This window comes from Lepidochelys kempii, chromosome 1 (assembly GCF_965140285.1).
Source record: "Lepidochelys kempii isolate rLepKem1 chromosome 1, rLepKem1.hap1, whole genome shotgun sequence".
NCBI lineage: Eukaryota > Metazoa > Chordata > Testudines > Cheloniidae > Lepidochelys > Lepidochelys kempii.
In genome coordinates, this window is record NC_136380.1 from 50,392,057 (window position 1) to 50,410,678 (window position 18,622).

General features: G+C 41.0%; 1 protein-coding gene across 2 annotated transcripts in view; it reads right to left on the reverse strand.

Annotated features, from left to right (window-relative positions):
• Positions 1–18,622, reverse strand: part of LOC140902194 (putative tRNA methyltransferase 9B) — a 95,280-nt gene that overhangs the window by 32,991 nt on the left and 43,667 nt on the right. Inside the window, exons 2-4 of one of the 2 annotated variants that reach the window (XM_073322058.2) lie at positions 15,312–15,449; positions 5,489–5,685; positions 2,039–2,212 (exon numbers count right to left, since the gene is read on the reverse strand). In XM_073322058.2, the coding sequence (XP_073178159.1) occupies positions 2,039–2,212; positions 5,489–5,642 (328 nt within the window). In that variant the 5' untranslated portion in view covers positions 5,643–5,685; positions 15,312–15,449. The remainder of the gene's footprint in view (positions 1–2,038; positions 2,213–5,488; positions 5,686–15,311; positions 15,450–18,622) is intronic. The other variant, XM_073322143.1, reaches the window with a different exon arrangement.

An 18,622-nucleotide genomic window follows, 5' to 3' on the forward strand; every position in this document is an offset into this window, starting at 1 on the left:
TTTTACTATGATTATTTGACTTGTGGACAGTTGGTTAAGTAATTTCCTGAAGATTGCCCCAAAGATAGGAGAGCCCCATAGCTTCTAAGGAGAAGTAGTGAAGGATATAGAAGTTTCTGCCGCCTCACTCTTACTTGATGTCTCAGTTACAGGAGAAAGGACAGACGTCCTCTCCCATTACGGAGAGCTGAAAAGGGTAGAGGAACAAAATAAAAGAAGCCTTAAGAGCAGAGAGGAGACAGGAGTTGGTGGTGATGCAGGTGACTACAGCAGGTTATGAAAAGATGGAAGACTGGTGATTATTTTAAAATTTCACAATATATTGTAGTGACTGATATTTGTCAAGTATTGAACAGCTAGCTATTTCATGCAATTTACAAATTCGACTGAGAAATTAACGTTACCACAACTTCACCCAAAACCCTGGATAAACGTACAAAGCCATCAGTGCCATCTTTCCAGTGGGTTCCCTTATCATGTGCACCTTCCTGCATATAGAAACATGCAGCTTGTAATTACCTGATCTGAATGTACAAATATGGGGTTTCCACATGTCCAAAAGATAAGGGTTCCACCTCTGACAAACTAAAAAGCAAGATAACTCTGCCCCTGCCTCCCTACCAAGCCCTGCAAGCATCTTAAGAGTTCAACAACAGGAAAAAATGGTAAGTTTTGGGTCTCAATCCTTCATTTGCTAGTAAATTGGCAGCACCTCTCACTACTGTGGCTGAATGAATGCTGGCCCTGCAACTCAGGGCCCACATAAACCTGTTTTACCAGTGTCAAGGTTCCTTCCCCATTCTGAACTCTAGGGTACAGATGTGGGGACCTGCATGAAAAACCCCCTAAGCTTATTTTTACCAGCTTAGGTTAAAACTTCCCCAAGGTACAAACTATTTTGCCTTTTGTCCCTGGACTTTATTGCTGCCACCACCAAGCGTCTAACAAATATAACAGGGAAAGAGCCCACTTGGGAACGTCTTGTCCCCGAAAATCCCCCCAAGCCCTACACCCCCTTTCCTGGGGAAGGCTTGATAACAATCCTCACCAATTTGCGTATGAGAACACAGACCCAAACCCTTGGATCTTAAGAACAATGAAAAAGCAATCAGGTTCTTAAAAGAAGAATTTTAATTAAAGAAAATTAAAAGAATCACCTCTGTAAAATCAGGATGGTAAATACCTTACAGGGTAATCAGATTCAAAACATAGAGAATCCCTCTAGGCTAAACCTTAAGTTACAAAAAGACACAAAAAGAGGAATACACATTCCATTCAGCACAGCTTATTTTATCAGCCATTTAAACAAAACAGAATCTAATGCATATCTAACTAGATTGCTTACTGACTTTTTACAGGAGTTCTGACCTGCATTCCTGCTCTGGTCCCAGCAAAAGCAACACACAGACAGAGAGAACCCTTTGTTTCCTTCCCCTCCAGTATCTTGTCTCCTCATTGGTCATTTTGGTCAGGTGCCAGCGAGGTTGTCTTAACTTCTTAACCCTTTACAGGTGAAAGGGTTTTTCCTCTGGCCAGGAGGGATTTAAAGGTGTTTACCCTTCCCTTTATATTTATGACAACCAGAGACTCCTTTGCTGGCTCCTGAGTGGCTTTTCATCATATTTTCCTGTGGGCAGGTGGTCAGCATTTCATATTTGTACCACTGGGAAAAGCCCAAATAGGACCTGATGAAGTGGGCTGTAGCCCACGAAAGCTTATGCTCAAATATATTTGTTAGTCTCTAAGGTGCCACGAGTACTCCTGTTCTTTTTGTGGATACAGACTAACACAGCTGCTACTCTGAAACCTACCCTAGCAAATTACTAACAGCACTGCAAGCCCCCTTTTTGCATTGGCAAACTGAGGAGTGGTTTCCAGTGGTGTAACTAGATGGGTGGACCAAGGAAATATGCACCAAAGTCTTGTGTTGCCCTCTGCCAAAATACTTGGCAGAGACTGTGAAGCCAGCCTAAAAGCTCCAAACAGGATTATCCTTTGAAATTTTGGCCAACAGAAATTGCCAATGTACAAAACTTACCAGCAATGGATAAGACTGCATCAAAACACTCATTCCGATATGGCAGGCACAGACTATGACACACCATTACTTCATGGCCATCATTTCGTGCTGACTCCACCAAAGGGAAGCAGTAATCACAGCCCAGCTTATAGGTTTGAGAATTGATATGAAGGTATTTGCCATTTCCACAGCCTGAAGTAGTAAAATAAAGAGGAGAAAAGAGTGTCTTTCAGTTTCTATAAGCAAGAGAATATTCTCCTGACATGAGCAATGAAATGTGCCAGTGTCTGACCTCAATAATTTGAAATTCTCTGCCCATTTAAAAAAAAAAAAAACCAAGATGACATTATAGTGGAATTTATTGTGGCTTGTGATCATTTTAGCACAATGAGCACAGACTGTTCCTATCTGTCAAACAGTGGGCTCTTTGCTGTGTGACGTTAAGTGATGAGATGGGTTTGCTAAAGAGCATTTATCTTGGCTTTCTCGTGGCATACAGAATCAATAACATTTATGTTATGACGCTATTACACTTCTGCTTGTAAAAGACCAAAAATACTGTATTAAAGCATCATATGGCAGCAGCACAGCCTTGAATTATTCCTGTGTATTCAAACAGACAAATTAGAAGGCTAAATAATTAAATCACTATCAGACCAAGCTGTTAAACCCATTGTTTCCTTGTTATCTGCTGCTAATTGCTGTTGCCATGACAACTGGAACTTTCTTTGTCTGATATCTCCCTGCAGTTTCTTCTTCATAACTGTATGCTTCTGATGTAGAGATGTACAGCCTTCCCACACTACAATAATTCTGTGTTGAAATAATATAACAAAACTTTCAACTTAAACTATTTTACTGCTAACATTTTCATCTGGGGCTCAGGTATCTGAATCCTTATACTATTAAGTCTGATAGTTTGAAAAAATCTAAGAAGTTACCAAATGTGACTTCTCACCTCTTGCTTGAATGACTGTCATTGAAATCACAGATCAAATTAAGAAAAGGGAGTGAAGTGCCTTGGGTTAATATAATAGCCTTTCACTTCTGGAGACCTCAGTTCAAATCCTCTTTATTTCACAGACAAAATTCAATTTGATGGTTCATAATGCTATGTATTTGTTCATGTAAAAGGATGAGGCCTATTTTATAGTGCCCTCCTCCGACCAGACCAGGCTTTGCTCTTGCTGAGTCAGCTCACTCCCTGGATTAATTCTGTCTGAGCTCTCTCAATTAATCCAAAGAAGCAGTTTCCAGCAGGGTTAGTTGATTTATTTTAAGTGTTTTTAAACAAATCAAAAAACGTTGCAGACTCTTCCTTCAAAGTCTGTGGAGACCAAGTAGTCCTTTTCCCCAAGTTTGTCCCGCACACCAGTAACCAACATTTCCCGGCTCTTACCTCGGAGGCTTAGCAAAATAAAAAGACCCTACTGTATCGCCCTTCTGTCCATGTGGTTCCTGGAGCAATTCTTCTGTGTAATAGCTCCCATAGCAGTCTACTGAGGGCATAGCCCTTGGTCCCTCAGCTTTCTGGAGGTTGTTGCAATCCTCTTCTCCATTTCCTTCTGCCCTCTTTTTCCAAGAGTGAGTTAATTAAATTCCAACTCTTTCTCAGGTGCAGCAGGTGGGGCTAATCAGCCAGCCAGTCACAGGTCTCTGGCCCCAGAGGAACGGTATCCCTTATGTTTTCACAGTTCACAATACACTAAAACCCACTATGAAATTAGCTCAGTCATTCATGAGAACACTCAGAAATAACAGAGACACGTAAAGCAGAAAGCCCAGTGTACGCACACAGAGCAATGTAGAGAAGTCTGTGTAACATCAGACATTACATGTTTGGCCCAAGCCATTGTTATTGATATTTCACTTTCATTAACACCCTAAGAATTGAAAGGAAAAAAAGAAAGGGTCTGGAGAGATGATTTTAGCAAACTGAAAAAGGAGTAGAGAAGCTATTTATTTTTAGTTTGAATCCAGCACAGGTCATGAGCTGGCCATATCAGACTCCTGTTTGGTGGTCAACGTGAAATCCTTCCATGGTCTTAGTTCAGTTTCTAATGGGGAGGTGTCCATATCACTGTTAGCATCCTTGTAGATAATGTTACTTCTTAAAGAATGAAGGAGGACTGTGGAAAAATACCAGCTGGCCAGCACCTGTTGTCCCTGCAGGCATGGAAGCACATTGGCACGGCAGTATAGGGAAAATTGCCCTGGCACGGTCCATGCTTTAACTTTAGAAAAATTGAAAATTTCAAATTCCAGAGTTATTTATACTATATATTAAACTTTTCATATCCACTAACATCTTAAAATAAAAAAGGGAAAATTATTTGCAACATTATTCAGCTATTTAGTCCTTTCATACTTTCCTTTAATAGTGGTGACAGGACATTCACCTCCCAAGTGCCTCCTTTATGGCTGGGTGTGATACTGCAGGCCTTTCCGGCCTCTGGTGCCTTCAGTAGGGTGTCAGCCTTTCTTTGTAGGTCTTCAGAGGCTAAGCTCTCTGGCCAACTTACACAGTCAAATGGATGAGCCCCTTTTGGGATAGCAAAGAGTTCAACACACTGCCTGCCTTCAGCAGGGTCTTCAGCCCCATCTCTGGGCCCTTTAAATCCTGCCCTGCCTTTGGGATTCTAAGCCTTGTCCCCTTCTAGAGTCTTAGACCACTTCACCAGTGGGAGAATCAGGGCCCACGCACTATTCCAGGTCCCAACCCAGAGACACTATCAACAGCAGTTGCCTCCAGTTCACTGCTGCTAGCCTGGCCCTTTTCCCACGTAGCCCCTTTTTCTTCACTCTTACCTAAGGGCTGAATTTCTCAGATCTTCTTCCTTCTCACCAAATGCAAATGCTACCACAAACCATCCTCTGGTTCTCTCAAGCTCCTGTGACCAGGAAGAAGCATCCTTCCTTGCTCTTCTGGTCCTATTGACCTGCTAAGGCCTTGTAGTTCCTTTTAGCTGAGACTGCTGGGCTGAGATTGGCTGCTTCTGTGCAGCCTCTCTAGGCAGGCCTGAAGGACCCATCTTCACTACTCCTTTCTTGGGGCAGAGTATGGTAGAACCGTGGGCCCTCCAGCGAGGGGACACAAAGGCCTGGTACACTCCTTCACAAGTAGGTAATGGGAAAAGTTGCACAGCCACATGGCTTGTACATATGTATGGATGGCTCTGGAAGCAGGTCCATTACAGAAGAAAGAGGGAGAGCAGGCAGCAGGAGGCAAATTTGATAGGCAGCCAGGCTATGATGATTAAAAGTGTACCTGCCAGCTCCAAAACACACTCATTTGCAGATGAGCACTCATTTCAAACCCTGCAGCCTAAGGCAAGGTGACTCTGACCATGCCAAAAAGTACTGCTTAATACAGAGAAGAGGCATGCCTGGCTTTGATCACTATCAACACTAAAAAAATAATAATAGGTTTTTTTTAAAACAGTTGTCATACTCAGGGACTCAACTTACCAATATCAGCAATCAGGCTGCCTGGTTCCTGATCTGAAAGGAACTGTTGTACCTTTGGCCAAGCCTTGTAGCGTGCATCATGGAAGTGAGGAGCAATTTTCTCATACACTCTATGGACGTGGTCCTTCTCCAACTGGCTTGCCTCCTTCTCCATCACAAAAAGGCTACACTAACTCATTGAACCCAGTGCAACAGTCCTAAAGAAGCGGAAAGGGAAAAACAAACAAACAAAGTCATCTCAGAAACCTGTGTGGTCTCGTTTTCTAAAATACAACCATAAAATTTTAGTAGTATTATGCAGTTAGTTTTGAATCTCCATTTACAACTTGGGATGAGTTATCATCATAAACAAAGAGAAAAAACTGGGATTTTTAAGGCAAAAAGCATTGTTTAATCTGTGTTGCTTTCTGACGTTATACAACATTGTATGATATAAATAAGTGTTTCACACTCAAGACCTGTCCTCATGACTAAGACTTGCTAATTTTGCGTCCAATTCAGCAACACATTTTTCACATTTTTCCTGGGAGAATTCTGCACCAAAAATTTTTTAAAAAATCTGTAAACAAATATTTCAAATTTCTTCAAAATTCAACATATTTTATTTGTCAAAATAACACAATATAATCACACCAGTTTCAATTATTTTAGTAATTTATTTCAAAATATCTGTCAGCAAGTATGTATGTAACAATACAGACAACAAAAAAGTTTCAGGAATTTTTTTTTGACAAACAGATTTCTTTACTAGGCATATATTAATACAGAACTGAGTAATAATTCACTTAAACTACAGTACAGAACCGTATTTCCCGCACCCCCCAGAAGTGGTGCAAAGGATTGGGGTAGTCAGGGATAACAGAGGAGCTGAGGGAGAGGGAAGTAATTGCTGGGAAGGAGCATGAACTTGAAGGGTTGTTGGGTATGTGTGGGAAAAGCATGGAACAGGTTTTTTGCGGGGGTGGGGAAGGATTGTTAGGGAGCGTCCCCATGCAGACCCTGGCTGACCCCTAGCCTCTCCCATTCGGTCAGGCACATCTGCCCCTGTCACCGTGTGTCTCTGGGCCCCCACTCAGCCATTCTCTTACCCCCTGTAGCTCTCCACACACGCACCCCACCCATGTGGCCCTGCATATCTACTCCCATTCAGCAACTACCCCAGTCTGTTCTCCCCCACTAGCCCTTATGAGCCCCTGTCTAACCCCCCAGCAGCCTCACGCTGTCTCTCTCTCCATAGACTCCATCTTCTGACCTGGCCCGACAGGCACTGTGAAGAAGGCAAGCTCTTCCTTTTCCCTATCATAGCTGGGGCTTAGCAGGAGCTGCTGCTCTGTTCAGTGCCACAGCGCCCTCTGGTGAGCAAAACGTGGAACTTCAGCAACTTTTCAGCAGAAGCTATTTTCTGCAAAAAATATTTAAAATATGCATGGCACATGAAATGTGTGTGCACAGTGGTGCAGAATTCCCCCAGAAGTATCCCATGGTGTAAACAATACTTTAACAGGACGATCCAGCATAATTTCAAGGTCAGAAACAGTGGCAAAATCAGGGCCATCGCCATTAAGAAAATCCTTTAATAACATCATTGCTGAACTACAATCCCTGCGTGCTGATGGAAGTCATTACAACCACCAGAGGAGACACCCACAGCCAATTCTAGTACACTCTGCACTTCTGAGCCACAGCAATCCATCCTTTTGTCACCTTTAGATTGGATTACTATGCCTTGACCTAGAACAGTGGTTCTCAACCAGGGGTACACAGTAAAATTAAAAAAAAAAAAATTGTTCTGATGCTGATAAAGCACCCCGCCCATATCAGAGGAATGTCCCTAACGAGTGTTAAAACCACCAAGGTTATAAAGTAGAGACACCCAGGCACTAGGAAATTAGGGACGAGAGAGAGAGACTCAATAAATGGTAAAATAAGCTCTAACCAGTGTTTTTATGTTGACCATCTGCATAAACTGAGAAGGTCACAACTAATAATTTGTTATAATCTGGGCATGAAAGATAAAATGTAAAAAAAACTTGGGCAGAAAGAAGGACACATAGGTGCCAGTATGTAATTGGTTAAAATTTTTATTTAGGAGTGTGGGATAATGTGATAGTTTTACACATATAATGTAAATGAAAAACAATGCTCTTTGGGAACCATTTCCGGACAACAGTGCAACATCAAGCTACTGGAACTCTGACCCCTCTACGTGACCGGGATGTGTAGAGGCATCGCCGGGAACCCCCAGATGAGTGGATCCTGACTGGTCATCAGATGAAATTTGTCTGTATATAGGGAGTGGTGAGGATAAGGTATTTGCTTGGTGTGTGTATATATATATATATATATATATATATATATATATATATATATATATATATATATATATATTTATTTATTTATTTGTTTGTTTGTTTGTGTGTGTGTGTGTGTGTTGATAACAAATAGAGGTTTAGAGCACAACTGTGTAAGGCTCTTTCCAAGGAAAAGTTTCCACAGACCCATAGAGTATAGGCAGGGTGCAATAAATTGACCAGGTCACGCCTTGAGCTCTCGGTAGGGTATAGGCGGGGTGCCCTAAATTAAGTGGGTAACATACTGTTCAACATATTCATAAGTGATCTGGAAAAAGGGATAAACAGTGAGGTGGCAAAGTTTGCAGATGATAGAAAATTACTTAAGATAGTGAAGTCCAAAGCAGATTGCAAAGAGTTACAAAGGGATCTCACAAAACTGGGTGAATGGGCAACAAAATGGCAGATGAAATTCAATGTTGATAAATGCAAAGTAATGCACACTGGAAAACATAATCCCAACCACATATACAAAAGGATGAGGTCTAAATTAGCTGATATCACTCAAGAAAGAGATCTTGGAGTTATTGTGGATAGTTCTCCGAAAATAGCTGCTCATTGTGCAGTGGCAGTCAAAAAAGCTAACAATGTTAGGAACCATTAGGAAAGGGATAGATAATAAGAGTAAATAACATAATGCCATTATATAAAGCCATGGCACCCCACACCTTGACTACTGCATGCAGTTCTGGTCACCCCATCTCAAAAAAAGATATATTAGAGTTGGGAAAGTTACAGAGAAGGGCAACAAAAATGATTAAGGATATGGAACAGTTTCATATGAGGAGAAACTGAAAGGACTAGGGCTGTTCATCTTTAAAAAAAAAAGAGACAACTAAAAAGGGGGATGCGATAGAGGTCTATATAATCATGAAAGGTGTGGTGGAAAAAGTGAATAGGGAAATCTTATTTACCCCTTCACATAACACAAGAAGTCACCCAATGAAATTAACAGGCAGCAGGTTTAAAACAAACAAAAGGAAATACTTCTTCACAACGCACAACCGGTGGAGCTCGTTGCCAGGGGATGTTGTGAAGGACAAAAAGTGTAATCTGGTTCAAAAAAAGAACTAGATGATTTCATGGAGGACAGGTCCATTAATGGCTATTAGCCAAGATGGTCAGGGATGCAACATATGCTCTAGTTGTCCCTATGCCTCCGATTGCCAGATACTGGGATGGATCACTCAGTAATTGCCCTGTTCTATTGATACCCTCTTAAACATCTAGCATTGGCCACTGCTGGAAGACAGGATACTGGGCAAGATGGACTATTGGTGTGACCCAGTATGGCTATTTTTATGTTCCCAAGAAAATGTCTTAAAGCATAGGAGCGGGGTGGAGAAGTGGTTTCCCATTGTGGAAGACCATTATTGTTCTTTTTAATGTAAGTGATGGTGTCTAGATAATGCAATGATGACTACCTTAGAAATGCATATACAAAGAAACAGAGAAATAGTAATGACCATTAGTTGTCTTTCTTTAGTCTTTCTTACACAGCAATATGTTCCTCTTTGGCTGTTACAGAGGCTTAAAATCACCATCCTGTAAGCATGTATATAGGTACTTAATTCTGCATGTGAGAGTAATCTTGCTGAATGTGAATTCAATGGGACTATTCATGGGCCTAAAATTAAATCACATGCATTAGTGTATGTAAGGAGCTTTGGACGAGAAGGGCTTTTTAATTACTATTATTACTCTTCATAATAACCAAACTGCTATAGAAGCTTGTAGAAAAAAAAAATGCCTTCAGAAAAATGCAGAATGAAATAGTTGAAATGCTCTGCTGGGGGTAATTTCAAGGGGAAGATGATGTACTGTCAAATGTATTGAGAGAGAAATAAAAAGGGAAACTGTTCCTTGAAGAACCTGCAACATCATTTCAAAGGTTTGCTATCGGTTTATTACACAGGAGGAAATAACTTGTAGACTGATACCAACCAAAGGGAGTGATGGAAAGGTATTGTTTATTTTATGTTTAAAAGCAGGAGTTTAAGTTTTCAAGTTTGCACCTGCTAAGCACACCTTACTTTCAAACGATGAACGTCCTAAGACTTGTTCCCTATTTGAGACACATTAAAACAAACAATTATGCAATAATACAAAAAAAAAATAGGTACGTGACAGGTAAAAGTGAGAAACAAAGTTTTACTTTAGATGTTAAAAAAAAAAAGCAAGAAATTTCAAAATAATTTAACAAGTATTCCGTGTAAAGATGCCCTCTCCTCTGGAATAAGAAAAGGAAAATTAGAGGAAAATGTAATAGGAATTATGAGTACTTACCAGCTGGAAGAAAGAAAGAAGCAGCATCTAATTAGAGAATAGCCACTTTAGGACTGTGGCTGCTTGTCTCTGCCAAATGTAAAGGCCTAATCCAGAAAGGCATTCTGGGAATAAAGTTCCTGTACGTGGGGAGAACTAGTAGGAACTAAGCAGTCACTAAGCAAGAGGCAGCTTCTGTGGTGTATATATTATGTAATATCAATTATATTTGGACTGTATGCTGTTCATAAGCAGGGCTTTTGAGAATGTAAATACTTTATTTAGTACACAAACCATTACCTTATATAAAATAAAATATGCTCCTCTGAAGGACTGGGTGAAAAGTAAAATTAAGAGGCACACAGCACCAGTTCACCTTGATCATTTGTCTCATAAAATTGTGCCAAATTTAGCAAAAGATTATTGAAAATGAGATTAAATTGGTGCTTATCAAACAATTTAAGATTAATTATAAGCGGCTGTCTTCATATGTGATTATTTCTTACTTATGTATGTTTTATGAAACGTACGACTGTCCTCATGAGATGAAAGCCCCCAAAAGCCTGAGTTACCTCACTTTGTTTGGGGAACTAGGACAGAAACGCCAATTCACCAGCTCACCAATCCACTCAGCTATAATGCAGTCCTGCCCCATCCCAGTGTGGGGAGGTTGTAGTTGGACTTCTGGATCTAGAGCACAATTTGTTCCTGTGTGTGCTGCAATTTCTATTTTTCTGAAAGATTTCTTGAAATTATTTTTAAATAAAATGGTAGGATTTTTTCTTTTTGATCTTAATCAAGAAATAATTCTCCACTTTGGGTAGAGGTCAATGACGTCAATTTGACTAGCTAAACTATGACTTAATGTGGGCTGTAAAGGCTGGGATTGTTAATGTAAGGGGGCTTCCTTCTGATACAGGGCCTCTTTTAGAGAAACATCTTCCACTGACAGAGATTTTCCAAATGTAATGATTTTCCAAATGTAATGATTTTCCAAATTTTATAAAATGCCAATTCTTATTTGCCTCAGAGCTACCTGTGAGGTCTCTCTGTCCCCTCCAGATTATAAAATTATTAGTTAATTGAAATTCTTATCACTATTTGAATGCTTGTGGTTACGGAGATAGTTCCAGGAGTGAATGTTGTCAAGGATGGTGCAAATCTTGGGCAAGATCTTGACCTTCAGCTCAAGAGCACTTAGTACAAATCAGAATGGGGAGGTGCAAAGGTAGCCTAAAGAGAGGTAGTCAACAGGCGGACTGTGGGCCAAATCCAGACCGCCAGATGCTTTTCAATGGACCCTGAAATGTTTTTATTTACTTATTATTATTTTATAATAATTATTATTTTCTCTGGAGTCTGGACTTGACTATACCTTCACCAAGAAATATGGACCTTGGCAAAAAATAATTGACTATCCCTGAAGCCACCATTACACTTTACCTCCCACCCGAGGGCTACTCTGCACTGGTCCACCCCTCCTCCAAGAGAAGTTTGGAACAGCCTGCAGAATCTTACGAGACCTGGCTGCCTAAGGTCTCAACAAACCACTCTGGCAACAGGACACAGAGACGCCTTCCCCCGTGTGCTGACTAGAGAGGTGGCATAAGAGCAGCTGCTAGTCAGCTACACAGGGGAAATTTCCAACAGCAGGTAAATTTGTTTTTAGGGTAGCTTTGTACCAGCAGAATGGTGCAAAGCTGGCCTAATGCACTTAAAAAACCAGCCCAACATCTCTGACATAGCTATTTTACTACTTTGTGAGAGAAGGTGACAATCTTTTTTGCTCTCCATTAAATAGGTATTATTACCTTGAGCATTTTTAGGACTGTTTAATTTTTCTCCTTATCTTGTACCTGTACCAGCAATGTTCTTGTCTTAAAAATGATAATATAAGTGTAAAAATATGCTTGTACAAAGATGACTGTGGTTAAAAAAAAAAAAGAGGGGCATCATGTGGCTGGCACTAAGCAAACAGGGTCAGGTTTTGCCTCTCCTTCCAACAGAAAGAGGGCTGGGCTGGTGGCAGATCCTCAAAATCTGGTACCAAGCTTGGTTGTTCACTTCTTGGGTCAGCAGGGCCCCCCAAACTCAGCCTCTTTGAGGATGGGTATTAACACACATCTCTCTCCCTAGTGGTCCCAGTGCAGGAACAGTTTCTTTCCAAATATGATTCATATATTCAGAGCGGGGGGAGGAATAGCTCAGTGGTTTGAGCATTGGCCTGCTAAACCCAGGGTTGTGAGTTCAATCCTTGAGGGGGCCATTTAGGGATCTGGGGCAAAAATTGGGGATTGGTCCTGCTTTGAGCAGGGGATTGGACAAGATGACCTCCTGAGATCCCTTCCAACCCTGATATTCTATGATTCTATTCTACCCTGAAAGATTTCTGAGGTCTGTATGTGGTTTGTCACCTCTGTTGATATATGTGGGCTTCTGTTTTGGGGGGTTTATTAATTTCATTTTTTGCAATTTTTGAGTTTTATGTAGATGTCCAAAAATTGGGAGATTTGGGGACTCTCTCTTTGTATATATTGTAAGGAATAATCTCTTTGTAATGTTCTGTAGTGCATTTTAACATTGTACTGTTTCAAACAGCATTATATTAAAGTGTACTAGGGAGCCAATAGTGCAGGATATGTATAGTCCAATTTATGTGCAATGCATTCATGTACTTTAGAAATCAAACCCCGTAGTCCTCATTACTGCACAAGTCCTTAGGTACAAGTAACCATTTCTGGTGTCCCCCCCCCCCTCACCCCCGCCTATGTTAATTTTATGATCACCAATTTTATTATCATTATCATCATCAGGGGGGTTTTATGGGCGTTTAATGGTTAAAACTTAAAACAGAAACCCTAATTTTATTTAACTACAATTATGACAAAAATTGGATGGCCTGCCCAATTCATTTGTCATCGAAAGAGAATTTTTATAAAACACACAATGGCAGCCGCCATTGGTAATTAACAAGCCTATATAACCCTTGCCTGCCTGATCCAGAAACCTAACCAGCAGAGGGACTTGTATAATTCAACTTCACTTTGAGACACTGCAACAAATCTTAGTGTTTCCGAGAAAGCTGATGCTATTCTGGACATATAGATCATAACAAATGTGAACAAAAAACAAACCAACCCCCAGTAGGCAGAGAAAATATAATATAGTCTTTCAAACCATTCTGCAAATCCCTCTTCAGTAAATCCATGCAGAGTGCAGGGTAGAAACATGCCAAAGTGCCAAATAGTCAGTACAATACCACATTTTGAATCTGTAGGACAGCTAAGAAAGTATGAGTATTAATACCAAGTAAATGGACATAAAAATGAATACCCAGATTATAGCAGACTCTGACATTGCCGGATAGCAGCATGCCAAATGGCATATAAATTTTAAACAAGGCAACTACTGCAGAGGCTTGGTGGCACCATCATCCAACTAAATAAGCCCCCCAAAATGCACTTCCATCAGAACAAGCTGTGAGCCTGACCTGCAGCATTTCTGTGAAATTACAAAATCAAATTCTTTGTCATGCAAAACCCCAAGTGCCTAAATTAAACTCTGCACAGTGGTACACCGCTTTTTAGAAAGTCAAGTTCCAGCTATTTGAGACACTGACAAATTTGTTTGCAATAAGTGTTTTCATTAATAGTTTTAGCTTTAAGAAGTAATTTCATAATCTCTTTTGATGGTACAGAACCTTATATAGCAACACATTAAAGAGATGGACAGGAAAATAGGGGGCACCTCCATACACTCCTACAATTTATTTACATGATCAAATGTGTATACAAAGCCATAGAATGATCAAGCTTGAGATTCTTTTATTTTTATCCTATACAACAGTGAGACATGTCAGAGTGAAACAGTAATTGGATTATCTTGGATTGAATGCTATAGTGCTACTTTGTACTATTATAAAATGGGCATGTTTATACAAATGAAAAACTAAAAATAATAAACTGTATTTCATAAGAATTTTGCACTTTTTCTTCCACAGTTCTTTTTTAAAAAAATCTCTCTTTACATGCTGCATTATGGCCAAACCCTCCAACACCCTCCCCCCGCCCACCCCTTTCCCATCAAGCCTGAAGCATTGAAAGGGGATTGTGCTGCTAGGAACAAAGAAAGGAAGTCGTTTTCAGCTTCATACTTAAGCATTTATGCATGCAATTTCCATTAACCACACCAATATTTACACTCAGAATCTGCATTTTGCATAGCTGAAGTATACCTGAAAGATTAAAGTTTATAAGAAATTTCAATAACCAGAGAACCCACATTTACATTTTCAGTGTTTTGTGGGGGGAAAAAATCTTTAGAGGGAAGAAAATATAAGCTGAGCCTCTGATCACTGAAGACTGAATCTTTTTATAGATTGCAGTATTGTTGTAGCTGTGTTGGTCCAATAAGAGATATTAATAGCCCACCTTGTCTCTCTTTGCATAGATGCAAACACAGTGAGTCAATTTAGTAAAATAGTATGTGACATGATTGGCATCCTTTGAATTGTCTGAGACATACAAAAATCCTTTGAAATAGTTGTTAGTATAGAACCCTGTATTTAAAAAACAAAACAAAAACCTATGTACAAAAGTAGGCTGACCAGATTATCAAGAAACTAAACATGGTGAATTTTTCATATTCTGAGCTCTCTGTTTAGTGAGATGACTAATGCAATCTGCATTTCCGAGGGTTCTTCAATACATGACATTTTCAGATAGAAATGTGGACCCAACACTCCTCATAGCAATCATTCAGATAAATCAAGGATTACAAACCAGTTTGTTCTGTGACTTGTGCAAGGGGGTGAAAGTGCCCACGCCATCACTACAACAATATAAAATTAACATGACACACATTCAATGGATTAAAAGATGGCTAACTAATAGGTCTCAAATAGTAGCTGTAAACAGGGACTCATCATCAAGCGGGTGTGTTTCCAGTGGGGTCCCGCAAGGCTCAATTCTTGGCCCTATGCTATTTAACATTTTTTATCAATGACCTGGAAGAAAACAAAATCATCACTGATAAAGTTTGTAGATTACACAAAAACTGTGGGAGTGGTAAATAATGAGGAGGCCAAGTCTCTGATACAGAGTGATCTGGATTGCTTGGTAAATTAGGCACAAGCAAACAATTTGCATTTTAATACAGCTAAATGTAAATGTATATATCTAGGATCAAAGAATGTAGGTCATACTTACAAAACAGTAATGTGTACTACATAAATCCTTATACTTTCCATTTCTGGTTTAGCTGCTTAGATTTGGCATGTTTTTCTTTTCTTCTTCCGCCCTCCCCACAGGCGCTGGTATTGTAGGAAGGCTTTTTTGCAATGGGACCTGAAATCAGTAAGGGATTAGGCTCATTTGGATGTCATCCAGCAGAAGGTCCCACAGATGAGGATCTTTAGCTGAAAATGCTCTTCCTCTGGCTCATGAAAGTTTCAGTCCAGGCCTTAATTGCTTCATCCTTCCTGATGAACACAGCTGCCTTGGTGGACAATAGATGGGTTCCAAGATAGTTGTGTTGATACCATATCCTGCCCTGCCATATGTGACATGGATGTGTGTTTTGAGAGGTTATGCAAACCTAGCTGGGACCTAAGTTCCTTCTAAGCTGCACGGCCACGCAGCAGGCTATCAAGGGCCGCACAGGAAGGGAGAGGCACCCGCCCCCCATCCTGGCCCAGCCCAGGCGAAGCTGCCATGGCTGGGGAGAGGTACCCCTCCCACAGCCTGGCCTAGCCCTACTGGAGCTGCTGCGTCTCAGGAGAAGAGCCTCTCCCCCAACCGCGAGCTGCTGCAGCAAGAGAGGGCTGTGGGAACTCCTCTCTCTCCCTGCTGCCCCAGGACAGCCTGCACCACAGAGCCCTCACCCCCAGCTGGAGCCCTCACCCCCCAACTTCCTGCTCCAACCCTGAGCCCCCTCCCGCATCCCAATCCCCTCATCCCCGGCCCCACCCCAGAGCCCACACCCCCACCGCACCCCAACCCTCTGCCCCACCCAGAGTCCCCTCCCACAGACTGTCCAAACCCGTTGGCCCCAGCTCCACCACATCACCTCCATATTGGTGCACACAACAAAACTCATTCCGCACATGGACATAAAAATTAGAGGGAACATTGGCTGGGACATGATCCTGAAAGGTGCTGCCTTCCATCACATCTAACTGAGTGCAACAGGAGCAGAGGAGTAGTAGACCCAAACAGGATCAGGCACCTAGTTCACAATGAGGCATTGCCAGTGTCGACAACAGTCTACCCCTGTGGAAATGTCTGTGCAACACCTCAATATTACAAGCAGACACATAAAAGGGAAATGATGACAGAGTGGGCGACACATAGGTAGGGGCCTGTCAAGGCTGAATCCCCACTCTGCCACTTCGAGTACAGAAGGTGGGGGCCCGCAAGGATTCTAAAATATTAATACTTACGACTCCAGGCTTATATTAAACTCCCAAGGCTACAGCTTTTCTCTAATCTTGGCTTGGTGAACGCTGTCAGCACCCAAATGCATAAAACCCCCTTTGACCCAGATGGAGCACTTGGGAATTCCTCCCTGTGGGATACTCTCAGCCCTTTCACCTTAGCACAGAGGAGATCCACAAGCCAAAATAAAGAAATAAACCTGATCGCGTTTATCTAAACATTCCCTATCCAAATGATTCCTTCTAGGTATGAAAGACAATTTTTCATACCTGGTTCAAACCTTACACAGCATTCCTGCTTATAGCATTGCTGCTCCATGCCCCTGCAGCCCAGAGAGAACAACAGACAAAAGGAAAGTTTGTTTCCCAATTTTAAAAAGTTCTAACCCACGCATTGGCTCTTTTAGTCAGATGCCCATTATTATTATTATTTTTAAAACCTGGGGGACTTTTTAACCCTTTACACGTAAAGCAAGTAGAAAACAGCTACCAAGAGGGATTTTACAGCTAACTGGCTGGCTGGGTGTCCACCAAAGGGAGCTACCCCCCTTTATTTATCAGAGGGCTACGGCCAGACTGATTACCGTTGGATTGTGGCCCTCTCACTTGGGTTCAGAGCAGCTGTAAGGAAAGAAAAAAAAGTTGCCCCTAATTCATGCAGAAGTAACTAAAGCTGCTTCCTGAAGGCAGATGGCAGCGAACAAGAGGAGAAAACATTGCCAGCTGCCCAGGTAAGCAGCTTCCTCTCCCACACCCATGCAGCAGACTTCAACAACTCCACATGCAGGATCAGGGCCTTCCTTTGTTGATACAGCTTTGTTCTTGTTCTACTACTACAAACAAATACCGTTTAATGTTCTTGTTAATCCACCCCATATGTGTGATGATATGGCACCTCTAACAAATCTAGCTGTGTCTTTTGGATACAAGAGATTTATAATGCTATTGGATCATCCCCAATCTCATCTGTGTTTTCTGATCTCTGTTTGATCACAGCTGTTATTCTGGAGACAGCAGCAGCAACTCCATAGTGAAGGCTGCACTGAGATCATACTTACTGGAGCATGTAGGAGTAAGGTCAAATAAGCTGCCCACTCCCTAGCTACCCCCCTGATTCTTACTCTAGCCATGGGTGGATGACAGGGGCTCCTTGCCTGATATTTTCCCTGTGAGCAGGTGGGCAGAAAGGAAATGGACCTTCCTCACTAAACCTACAACCAGTTTAAAAAGGGCATCTCTATAATAAAAGGGTTTGCACAACTTTAGTCAAACCAAGTGCTGTATTTTATTTGTGACAGTTGCTACTTTTGTAATGCAACAGCTCATTTGTTTGCTTCTGAAATAAAATGTTTTAAATAAACACGTCACTACATGCTTTATTTGATTACACAGCTTTCAAAAGCATATAGTAAATGGAAACTCAAAGCAGGTACAAAACAGCAATTAAGATTAGCAGTAATGAAATAGAAGTTGATAACCTGACGTCTAAATTATGTTTAAATTGTCATAAAAACATAAGCTAGTCTAAAAATGAAACCATTGCCCATCTTAATATATCTTTTGTAAAACAGCTCCATAACAGAAGGTTCTCTTGCTACCTCTGCTCTCTATCTGCTAGAATATTGATTTATACCATACACACTAAAAGTAAAGTTGAGCAGGTAGCCAAGGGGCAGCAAAGATCAGTATGCCTAGTTGACAACAGACAAAACGGGGAGGGAGGGAAGAAAAGTGTATGAAGAAATATATAAACAAGATGAACAGGAAAATGCCTGGAAGATGAAAGATGGGAAATCTAATATATGTAAGGACTGAAAAGAGAAAGTTCAGCAGCTTAGAAAAAAATAAATCTTAGAGGTGAAATCCTGGTCCCATTAAAGTCAATGGCAAAATTCCCATTAACTTCAATAGGGACAGGATTTCACTTAATTCATTTACTTAATTAGGATCTGATTCTACCACCTTTCTTGATGCCCAGTAATAATGGGACTACTTATAGAATAAGTTACAAACCAGTGATATTCACACATCAGAGGTTCAGGAGCCAAATTTGCAATCAACATTACCCAAAAGAGGCACAGTAGT